Genomic DNA, 9,384 nt, shown 5'->3' on the forward strand with positions numbered 1-9,384 from the left:
GGCCATAATAAATATAAATAAATAAATATTAAAATAAATTAAATAAAAAATATTTATTAAAATAAATCACATAGGATAGTGAAGATGAAAAAAAGTTACCCTATATAACATTTTATACTTGAAGAGAGAGAAATCAAAAATTGTTATTTCATTTAACGTTTTCTTCATGACATTATACATCATAAAAATTTAATGTCATTTGATGTTTTTTTCTCAAATTTTTTTCAACATGTATGCACAAAATGTCAGGTATCTTGATGATTTCTTCACTTTGCAAGTGTTGTAGCTTTAACCATGGCAGGAGAAAAATTTGAGAAGAAAATGTCAAATGATATGACGTTTTTATGATGTATAATGTCATGTAATAAACGTTAAATAGAATGACGTTTTTCATTTTTTCCCTCTTCATGTATAAAATGTTATATAGGATGACATTTTTTTCATCTTTACTATCTTACGTGACCAAAATAATTTACTTTTGTAAATAGTTTTTTATTTAATTTATTTTAATAATTTTTTTATTTTTTTTAATTATTTATTATGGCCAAAAGGCCCTAGTGATTACAGTATGCAAGGAGGCGTAGTTGTTTAATAGAAAGAAAAATAAAAGGTGAAAAATATAGTAAAAAAAAAAGAGAATTAGATAAAAATATAAAATTAAAATTTGATTATTTAATTGAAGAAAAATAAGATATATAATATAAAATAAATAAATAAATAAAAAAAAAGTAGGATTCATCACTTTTTAATTTTTCATCTATAATATTTTTACCAAATAATCCTTCTTAATTCTACTCTCTTATTTTCGCTCTTTTCACCCAATTTTTTTTATTTTATAGTTAATCACTTATGTATTATTAAGATAAAGTTTTTTTTACGCGAATAATTAATTATATCTTTTAATCGTGTCATGTTATTATAAACATATTTATTTTTAACAGTGACATGACACAATTAAAAAATATAATTAATTGTCGGTATAAAAAAATTTTACGGTGGCGATAAATTAATTTTTTATCCATCTCTTCTATTATGTACCAACCAAGGCAGTAGTGATGTTTGTGTGTGTATATCTGGTCCACATTTCCATATTTGTCTTACATTACATCACGGATAGTGTGAATTATTTATCCCTTTGCATGTCGACAGCAAAGAGTGGTGACGGAATCTTTATTCAGCGTCTATATAGTATGCACCGAGCAAGTGATGACAAATAGAGCAATGTTTCAAACAACTAATTGGATCTCACAGACCATGGCGTTGACTTCACAATATCATCCACTCTTTCTGCTACTGCTACTGCTCTCTCTATCCATGCTTCTCTTCCTCCGCCGTCGCAAAACCCGTCTTCCGCCGGGGCCAAGGGGGTGGCCCATCTTCGGCAACATGTTCCAGCTGGGGGAGATGCCCCACCGCACCATGGCTGCCCTGAGGGAGAACCACGGCCCGGTGGTCTGGCTCCAAATGGGCGCCATAAAGACCATGGCCATTCTCTCGGCGGAGGCCGCCGCCGTGTTCTTCAAGCGCCACGACCACGCCTTCGCCGACCGCACCATAACCGAAATCATGCGCGTCCACAACTACCACAACTCCTCCCTCGCCCTCGCCCCCTACGGCCCGTACTGGCGCCTCATGCGCCGCCTCGTCAACGCCGACATGCTCGTCGCCAAGCGCATCAACGACACCGCCGGCGTGCGTCGCAAGTGCGTCGGCGACATGATCACGTGGGTGGCGGCGGAAGCGCGGAAGTCGGAACCCGGTCGCGGGGTCCACGTGGCGCGATTCGTGTTCCTGATGACGTTCAACCTCTTCGGGAACCTGATGCTGTCGCGTGACCTTTTCGACCCCGAGTCGGAGGAGGGTTCGGAGTTTTTCACGGCCATGATGGGGTTGATGGAGTGGACGGGGCACGCTAACGTCACCGACCTGTTCCCGTGGCTTGGGTGGCTGGACCCCCAGGGGTTGAGGGGGAAGATGGACAGGGACATGGGAAAGGCCATTGCAATCGCTTCGAGGTTCGTGAAACAGCGTTTGGAACAGCACCGTGGTGGCAACGAGTCAAGGGACTTCTTGGATGTCCTTCTTGACTTTCAAACCAACAACACTGAGCAAGCACTCAACGTCTCAGATAAAGATCTCAACATTTTCATATTGGTATACCAACTATATATACCAACACATAATTCCCTCCCAAGTCCCACCAAATAAAGTTTATATTTTTGCTTAAACTTGTTCTTCTATGACAGGAAATATTCCTGGCTGGATCCGAAACCACGAGCAGCAGCATTGAGTGGGCTTTGACGGAGCTTCTATGCAACCGGGAGTGTCTAAGAAAGGTGAAAAGCGAGCTTAATAGGGTGGTTGGGCGCGAGCGAGAAGTTGAGGAAAGCGACATAGAGAAGCTTCCGTACCTACAAGGCGTGGTTAAGGAAACACTTCGGTTACATCCTCCGATTCCGTTGCTTGTTCCTCGGAAAGCCACGGAGGACACAGAGTTCATGGGATACTACATACCCAAAGACACGCAGGTTTTGGTGAACGCGTGGGCCATTGGGAGAGACCCCAGCGCCTGGGATGAGCCACTTGCCTTCAACCCCCAACGCTTTTCTGATTGCAAGAACAACGTTGACTACAAGGGCCATCACTTTGAGTTCATTCCCTTCGGAGCTGGACGCAGGATGTGTGCGGGTGTACCCTTGGCGCATAGAGTGCTCCACCTCGTCTTGGGTTCCTTGCTTCACCGTTTCGATTGGGAACTTGACTGCAACGTCACGCCCTCCACCATGGACATGACAGACAAGCTCGGCATAACCATGCGAAAGTCTCAACCCTTGCTTGCGGTCCCAAAATTCATTCCCACTAAATAATCCATTTGTTTTCGCTTATTTTAACTTGCCTCCAAGACAAACGGCCGGGGCAATATGCATCTATATTTTATTATGAAAGATGATTCATGTCATTCAAAAAATTATACCTACTGTTATCATCTTCTATAAACTTATCCGACCCTTAATTATAATTATGTTGTTTTTATCATAATCTACTTTACACTTAATTTAAAATGTTGCAACATATTTTAATAATGTTAGTGTGTGTTTATACAATATTTTTTTTTTATAAGGTGGAGTATATATTAATTATTAATTAGTTGGTAGATCGAGTTAGTGTACGTGGCAAGGAATTAGAGGTAGTATATATTATAATTTTTTTTTGTCTCTGGAGTATCTACTGTCAATAACAGTGACTAATTTTCTCGCTACGTTGAAAATATATTAGTAGATTTCAAATATATTAGTAGGTTTGAAATTTGTTACTATTGTTGTACTTCTTGCAGATAAAAAATAAAATAGAAAAGACAAAGAACTCTTGTGTTTCATCAAATGGTTCAAATTCAACTTCCAACTTTGGAGAATATATAAAACTTAAATTAAAAAGAAATGTGGTTTTATTCCGTGCCTATTAAACTCCTAATAAGGATTTGTGATACTTTTCATTAATGAAAAAAAGTACATTAATTAGTTTATTATTCTCATGTTCTATGTTTAAAGTCGCTTAAAATTAATTTTATGAAGAAAATTACAATTATTTTCTTAAATTTTGAATTAAACTAACGTGCACAATAGAAATATTATAATTGTTAATCAAAGAATCTATCTAGTCTTGTTTACATTATTAAGACTTAAATATATTTTTATTTTTAAAATTTAAAATAATTTTATTTTTATTCCTCAAATTTTAAAATTAATTTTTTTGTCCTATAACTTAAAAAAAAAACTTTCTTCAATAGACCACTAATAACGTAATTAATAGAGATAAATTAAAATAAATATGCAATATCAAATATTAATTAAATTTAATGATATATTTTATTTATAAAAAAATATTAATAGATAAATTTTATACAATAAAAATTGAAAAATTTAATAATCACATCTGAAAATAAAAATAAAAATGAGTTTTTTTTTTTAAATTAATTTTAAACTTGGGAGATTAAAAACAAGTATATATATATTTGGGGTAAGTAAATATATATTTAAATATACTATTTATATTAATATAAAATGATCCAAATTAGTTTGAATAAAGACAACGAACGTCCTTTCAGAAAAAAGAGGAAAAAAAACAACTAAAGTCTCTTCCAAAAAGAAAATCAAATGAAATGAAAAAGACAACCAATGTCGGGTTGAAATGGAATCTCCTCGAAAACCTCGGACCCAGTGATTTAGATCTCTTTCAGATGATGCGAGATTTAATGATATACATAGTAAAATTGATGATGATATTATATATACACCGGAAACATGAAAGACAATTTATTACGAGAAATAAGAGGATTAAAATATAATTTTTAAATTAATTTTTTTTCACTTAATTAAATTTTAAATTTTTTTTCATTTAAATTATATTTTAACCTTCTTATCTCTTATAATAAATTTTTTTTATAAATTTTAAAAAACTAAATTTTTATAGAAAATAGTTCGATAAACTTGAATTATAATTTTTTATAACAATGTCTTAACACAATTGTTATGTTGAATCCTGTATGTAGTGATTTTTATTATAATGAATAGTTCAATACATTCAAGTTGAATATTTTACGAGTAATATTAGTAATATACTTTTTATGATTTTTTTAAAACTCATTTTATCTTATTCATCGAAAAGAAGTATAAAATTTGATCGATCACACATTCTATTTAATAATTTATTATTGATTTTGTAAATCTCAATAAATTATAGCCGATAAAATATTAGATTATATTATTAGTTTAATTAATAAATAATGAAAGTTAAATCACACGTATGTAGAGAACATATATATTATATGTATATTAATATATCTACTAGTGTTATTTAAATTAATGACTAATATTTAAGTTTTATTACGACTAATATATCATTTCTTTAATCACTTTTTTAAGATATAAAGTCTTAGAGTAAGAAAATTTGTTCATGTGAAATTGTAAAACTGTTTTTTTTTATAATAAATTTTGGTTCAAAGGAATTATTTGATTTAGTTTAAAACAAATTCAATTTATTTTAAAATATAAGAAAAAGTTTTATTTTCAGTAAATTAAAAAGCAATTCAATTTAGTGTGTCGAATAGTGCGATTTAAACTTTTAAAATGTAGTTAATTGAACTAAAAAATAATTCTACTTGGTTTGCATGAATAATTTATTAGTATAATTTAGTTAATATAAATTATTTTTATAATTAAGTTTAGTACTCATATTGTTCAATTTAGTTTAACTTTTTGAACAATCTTATTTTTTAGTTATAACAAGTCTCGGAACTTAAATTTTAGATATGCAATTATGTTAAATATAATTGGAGGGGAAATTTTATCACTCATGATGATCATATTCGAGTTAAATAAGATCGACTTAATGAAGAAGGATACATGTGGTTGTATTGTGGCCAAATTATTTTAATTCATTTGATTTAATTGTACATTTTATTCCTCAAATATTATAATTGTGTAATTGGTCTCAAATGTTCTAATTGAACAATTTTAGTTTCTTTAGTATGATAATTGTACAATTTTGACTAAAATTTTAATTAAACAATTTTAATATTTTAAGTAGTGTAATTATGTAATTTTTAGTGATTCAAGCATCATAATTATACAATTTTTGATCATTTTGTTTTCTTATGTCCAAGTTATGTGGGCCTGATCTATTCGGCCTTAGAAGTAGTATTTTAGGCCCAATAATTTTGATAGCAGTGGAAAGAGGGTTTTGGCTTCCCAAGTTAGCTGAGGAAGCGTGGATTCTGATATCCCCGAGGAGCAAGGTTCGTAATCACTAATCATCTCGAGGTTGGTGTTGGTGATATCCTTCTTCGCCAGTGACCTCGATCAGGTGACCTCGATCAGGCTATCGCTGGAAGACAAGATACCCGTGGTTAACCGTGATTTGAGCTACCATGCCAAGGTATAAAATTCATACAACTATGAATACTCAATTTTATCCGGACTGGCAAACACAAAAAAAAAAAAAAAGTGTTGTAACCTAGAACGGGTCGTTCCAAATTCGGAACGGGCCGTTCCATGTTAGGAAAAAAACACAACAACCCTAATTTAGAACGGCCGTTCCAATATGGGAACGGGCCGTTCTAAGTGACAAAAAGGACCAAAAATTCTTGTCTGGAACGGGCCGTTCCAAATTTCAGAACGGGACGTTGCGCATTTAGAACGGGCCGTTCTGTTGTTAGAATGGGCCGTTCTAGAGTCACATTTTGCTTGTAACGGTATGATCCAGAATGGGACGTTCCGATTTCGGAACGGGCCGTTCTGGTCAGGTCTGACATCTATAAATTGACGCGTTGGGCACAGTTTTCAGCCCCGGGAAAAATTTCGTCCAGTACTCTTCAGAGCTCGAAATTTTTTTCTCTTTCTTCCCCCTCTCTTTTGTATTTCTTAAAATTTGTGAGACACCTATGTAGTGTGAAAGGTAGCCAAAAAGCACCTTCTTGATCATCATATTCAAAGATTCAACTCATTTGGTATCGTTTCTTCTCTTTATTTATTTATTTATTATTTATTATTATTTTATTTTTGTTTGTTTGTTTATTTATTTTTGCTCATTGTTTTTTCATAGTGAATACGATTTGTTGCTTTTAAGATTATTATTTAAAAAAATATTTAATATACGACCAATAATAATGTTAATTGAATAACATTTTTATCTTTAACATTATTAGGTCCTGGAATTTAATGACTAGTCATTTGCTAGCTTAAACTCTCATGTATGAAATTTCTTTCTAAAGAGTAAAGATCTGTTGCAACCAATAACGTTAATTAAATAGCATTTCTATTTTTATCGTTATTGGAGGGATTTATTGATTAGCCATTTGCTAACTTGGATCCTTGTGCAAAATCTATTTCTTTAAATAAAAATATAAACATAATTTTTCTTATATACATTTATTTTTATGGTTAATGATATTAATTGAGTAGCACTTCTACCCTTTAATATCATATAAATCATAAAAGTTAATATAATACTTATTCATTGTCCTACACTTTAAGCATATTTTAGTATCAACAAATAAAAGTCAATAACATGGATTGAATAGCAATCTATCTTTCATGTTATTGGAAGGGTTTATTGATTAGCCATTTGCTAACCCAAATCCCTATAATTTTCTAATAAAAAAATAATAAAAAAGGGGGCATCTTAGATTAAAGAAAATATATCTCACATACGTTTTTTAGGGATAAATTAAATATTTATAAATTCATATAATTTTGCGCAATTAATTAAAGGTACTGTTTTTACGGGCGTTGTAGGGTGCTAATACCTTCCCTACACGTAATCGACTCCCGAACCCAACTTTAATTTTAAGGATTATCTTTTAAAGGGTTTTCCAATGTTTTTCCCTTGAAATAAAATATTGGTGGTGGCTCCATTGAATATAAAAATGTTAGCGTCATCCCGTCGTGATCCCGGTTACGACAGATGGCGACTCCACTGGGGATGTTTGAGAGTCAGGCCTTATTAAATTAATTGCGCAAAATTATGACTTTATAAATATATTATTTTTTCTTTCCCTTTCCTTTTATATTTATTTTTTTTTTTTTTTTTTTTTTTTGTTATTTATTTATTTTTTATTATTATTATTTTGTTTTTGCTATGCATGTTTTGTTTAGATTTAAGTTTAAATTAGAGTTTCATTTATTTTATTTGCATGACTGTTTATTACCCCACACACTCACTAACACTTGTACCTCACACACTTTGGGCTCTATACCCGAGCCTGTGCGAACCTAAGAAGAGAAGGTGGTTTGATGACTGTTATTGAGGGGCTTGATGCTCACTTGACCGTTGTTGAGTCACTGCTCAGGTTGTTACTAGTAGCATAGTTTAATCATATTGAGAGGGTATGTTCCCTACTTGTGATTGATTCATGCGCTAGGTCCTTATTTATATGGTAAGGGCAACCTGGGGACCAATAAATCTTGAGGAGTTTTTAGATCCACCCACAAAACCATGCACTAATAGGTGGACTTAATGACCTTCTCCAAAGTAGGGTGTTAACCTTAAGTAGGTCACATTATACTACTCTCTATCCCTCTTCTTATATATATTCATACCAAAACAAAATGTTGATACATTCATGCATCATACATTTATATCCAATATCATTTTTAGGTTACTTTTCTTGCCTAAAATATTTTTTTTAACAAATAAAAGATAAATGATAAAAAGTCATGCATACATGCATATTAGGGGCATAGTAAGTCACATTTTAATTAAGTCTTTGTCTCATTTTTTTCTTCTTTTCCTTTAATTCTAGTCTTCATCTCATTTTTTTTCCTTTTAAACCTTAAAATAATTGATAATATTCAATATGGAGGAGATTCAAAACCATACTAGCAATGTATCAGGGTTAAGCAAGAGTATCAAGATAAATGTGCTAAAAAATGATCTCTAAAGGGTAGGTAAGATCTGCCAAAATAATAGCACATTTGACTTATAACTTGTGGTAGACATCATTTATTGAGGAGAGAATTCTCCCTTGAGTGATTGTTAATCACATTTTGATCTTGAGATGATTGATCCTTGTTTGAAAATGTGGTTCGTACTGCTACATTGCTAGTAAGATGACCTTATCCATTGAGGAGTGAATGCTCCCTTGAAATAGGTGTCAACCATTGTATGACCTAAGGGGTTTTTTTGCCTCTAGCGTTGAGATGTAGGGAGTCGCTCTTCAGTTTGAATACAAAATCAATTTTTCCAAAATTTATTTCTTCTTCCTTCTCTTTTATACTCATAAATTTCACTTTGTATTTAGAAAGTAATAAAGAAAAAAAACAAAGTGTTTCCTCGGCATCGTTATAGAACACGTTCTCAGGCCAAGATCATGGATGAGATGGAGGAACGCAACGAAGAAATGAGAAATGATATCAATCAACTGAAGGAACAAATGGCCCAAATTATAGAGATGTTGCAATCTATACAAGTGAAAAACATGGAAGGGACCCCTCCAGTAGCTAGAGGAGAATCATCAACCTCTCCTGCGTATCCACCTGGCTTTACCCCAGCCCCAGCACAACCATTAACTCTACATCTTAACAATCCCGACCAACATGTTGACCCTCCAGAGGTCCAATGGCCACAATATGGCCTTCCGCCCAACTACACACCTCCAACAATCATGGATCCTCCGGATAAGCACCAACCTTGGTGAACCAGCCGCCTAAACAAATGCCACCAACCCAACATGAGGTTCCACCCATGAATGCCACCTCTTACAAACATCAAGTTCCCTACCAAGCCCAAAATTCTAATTTCACCGACTAAGGGAATCCTCACCAAACTTCTGGGGGATATCAACCAACCTCAGGAATTGAGCATGTTCAGTCTAGCGAAAAGTTACAA

General features: G+C 33.0%; 1 protein-coding gene across 1 annotated transcript; it reads left to right on the forward strand.

Annotated features, from left to right (window-relative positions):
- Positions 1-1,078: 1,078 nt before the first annotated feature.
- Positions 1,079-3,062, forward strand: LOC109797867 (cytochrome P450 76A2). The gene is made up of 2 exons (XM_020358018.3): positions 1,079-2,154; positions 2,247-3,062. Exons 1-2 carry the CDS (start codon positions 1,207-1,209, stop codon positions 2,865-2,867), a joined length of 1,569 nt encoding a protein of 522 aa, XP_020213607.2. The 5' UTR covers positions 1,079-1,206; the 3' UTR covers positions 2,868-3,062.
- The last annotated feature ends 6,322 nt before the right edge of the window (positions 3,063-9,384 follow it).

The sequence above is a fragment of the Cajanus cajan genome, chromosome 6 (genome assembly GCF_000230855.2).
Source record: "Cajanus cajan strain Asha chromosome 6, NIPB_CcT2T_4, whole genome shotgun sequence".
NCBI lineage: Eukaryota > Viridiplantae > Streptophyta > Magnoliopsida > Fabales > Fabaceae > Cajanus > Cajanus cajan.

What these genes read in the sequence shown, in the direction of transcription:
- LOC109797867 (XM_020358018.3), top strand. Translation starts at nt 1,207, where the DNA reads ATGACAAATAGAGCAATGTTTCAAACAACTAATTGGATCTCACAGACC. An exon ending in ATCTCAACATTTTCATATTG is followed by an intron (nt 2,155 to 2,246) that starts GTATACCAACTA and finishes CTTCTATGACAG; the next exon opens with GAAATATTCCTGGCTGGATC.